This window comes from Octodon degus, unplaced genomic scaffold (assembly GCF_000260255.1).
Source record: "Octodon degus isolate 3935 unplaced genomic scaffold, OctDeg1.0 scaffold00037, whole genome shotgun sequence".
NCBI classification, from domain to species: Eukaryota; Metazoa; Chordata; class Mammalia; order Rodentia; family Octodontidae; genus Octodon; species Octodon degus.
The window spans coordinates 7,357,652-7,360,189 of record NW_004524613.1 but is presented as its reverse complement, the minus strand read 5'-3'; the positions used below and the strand labels follow the sequence as shown (position 1 = coordinate 7,360,189).

The window sequence follows — 2,538 nt, the reverse complement described above, 5'->3', positions numbered from 1 at the left end:
TGTGTGTGTGTGTGTGTGTGTGTGGCCAGCTCAGCCCACCAGGGGGCGGGGCTGGCTGGCATGTGGTGCTGGGGGATTGAACCATGGTCTCTGTGCTTTGCTAAGCTTGTTCTACTAGGTGCTTTAGACCACTGAGCCATCTCACCAGCCCCCCCAGTATATCTTGATAAAACAATTTCTAGGAGCATTTTGCTGTCAGAGGCTCCCTACTTGTCCAGAGTAGCTAGTTATTCCCCTCTCTCTCTCTGTCTCTCTCTCTGTCTCTGTCTCTGTCTCTGTCTTTGTCTCCATCTCTGTCTCTTGTCTGTCTCTGTCTTTGTCTCTCTCCCCTTTTCTTCCACCTTCAAGTAAATTGTCTTAGTTTAAAAACAAAAGTTTCTAATAATGAAACTTTTTTTCAGAGACAGCCTTCTACTTGATGAAAAACAAATCAGAAATTTGATTTTGTTTTTCTCAAATAGATACAATGATCCTTACCTTTTTTGTATTTTTATGTCATACCCTTGCAGAAATGTCTCTTAAGTTGTCAACATTGACTTTATTTCTCAGTTAGACATTACTATCACATAGTCCCTTTTTAGGAGCACAGTGACTATTTCTTGGATCATTGTTTTTTTGTATTTAGCACAGGGTCTACAGGGTCTCATTGCATAGATCGGACTCATAATGATCCTCCTGTTTTCAGCCTCCCAAGTGCTAGGATTACAGGCATGTGCCACCACACCCAGTCTCAATGTCTCAGCGCGCCTCTGGGGCAGGCCAGCACTGGGGCAGGCCCGGGCACACGGAGGATCGAATTCCGGCTGCTGCATTCTGCCTAAGCAAGCACTTTAGTGTGCTGAGCTATCTGGCTCGCCCTTTTCCTTAGATCTTTTGACCACGTTAAATTGTTTCTTAAAATTGTGGTTAGTTATGGGGTTGAACCCAGGGTCTTGGGCATGCTAGACAAATGCTTTACCATTTTTACTGTTGAGCTACATCTCCAGTCTTGTGGGGTTTTTGTTGTTGTTGTTTATTTTGAGACAAGGTCTTACTTTGTAGTTCAGGCTGGCCTCAAACTCCTGCCTCAGCCTCCCAAGTGCTGGGGTTATAGTCATGTGCCACCATGCCTGGTTTTGTCTTTACTTTTAAAGTGATACAGCGATTCATCTTTTTGTTTTGATACAAGATCTTACTGCAGTTCAGCCTGGCCTTGTGTTTACTGTGTGATGCAGCCTAACCTGGAACTCGCAGTCATTCTCCTGCCTCAGCCTCCTCAGTACTGGAATGACAGGCATGTGCCACCACTCTCAGCTGTCTTTTTTTTTTTTTTTTCTGTCACCAGTTGTGTAGGGTGCAATGAATGTGCCAGTATGTGTGTGTGGGAGGATCCCATTCTTCCTTCTTCTCCCCTTCAGTGATTCTGCTTTTCTTCTTATTTAGATGTCATGTCTTCCTCTTGTGATCCATCCATGGCTTCATCTTTTGTATTCTTTCTTTAATTCCCAGATCTCAGCATCCTGGCTCCTGCTGCTCTTTATGCTGTCTGAGTTGGCTTCTCCTGCCTTTCCTTCCGGGTACTGAGGGTGTGCTCTGAGACTGATCCACATTTTACCCTCTTCCCATAAATTTTCACTGCTCTCCATTGATAGAGAGGCACAAGGCTGCAAGCTTTGTTAAGAAACTAGGTTCATTCCCTTTATTTTCAGATTAAGCCCACTAAGCATGTCTCACTGCTGCTGACGTAGCCTTTGCTATCATGCCAGTTGCCCACTCTGCCTTGGAAGCCTGTTGAGAATGATTTTAGTTTTATGGCAATCAAGAGGTCGTGCCTACACCACTTTCACTGTGAACTGAATTTGCTCTGGATTTGGGGAAACTGCATGGGGAAACTGCATGGGGAAACTGACTGTGTTTTCTGCCTTCTGTTGACAGAATGGTACACGAAACTTCCAGGACTTTGACTGTCAGGTAAGGACTGTACAAGCACCGAAGAGGCTCTGTACAGGCTCTCTGCAGAGAGGCGTGGTGGTGGTCTTGTAGAAGTGGAGCTCTTACGTAGCTAATCCTTAATGTTGATTTGGTTTATTTAAAATTACTTACTGTCATGTTCAAGAATTGCCGGCCAGGCACCTTCGTTATGACTGTAGGTTACTGGGTGGAGCTGTCCTTTTGTGATTAAGATCTCTTTTTCTTGCTAGACGTGGCGTTGCTTCCCTGGAGTCTCAGTGCTCTGGGAGGCTAAGGCAGGATCACAAGTTTGAACCTCACCTGAACAAATTAACAAGACATCATCTCAAAATAAAATTTATGAAGTGGGCTGGGAGCCAGGTGCATTAGCACACACCTTTAATTTCAGCATTGGGAGGCTAACTCAGGAAGATCACAGCTTGAAGCCCTTCCTGGGCAATTTAGCAAGATCCTATTTAAAAACTTTTTAAAGAAATGGGCTGGGAATACAACTCAGTGTGAAGTCCCTGGAGTCAATCCCCAGGACCCTAACCTGCACCCCCCCCCATTTTCTTTTTCTTTCTCTTTTTTTTTTAATTTATTTTTTTT

General features: G+C 44.4%; 1 protein-coding gene across 2 annotated transcripts in view; it reads left to right on the top strand.

Moving 5' to 3' along the window:
- Ndrg3 (NDRG family member 3) overlaps positions 1-2,538 on the top strand; it is an 82,830-nt gene that overhangs the window by 32,207 nt on the left and 48,085 nt on the right. The window contains exon 3 of one of the 2 annotated variants that reach the window (XM_004630886.2): positions 1,915-1,950. The exons of the other annotated variant lie outside the window; for it this stretch is intronic. Coding sequence (XP_004630943.1) covers positions 1,915-1,950 — 36 coding nt within the window. The remainder of the gene's footprint in view (positions 1-1,914; positions 1,951-2,538) is intronic. 2 annotated transcript variants of the gene reach the window in all.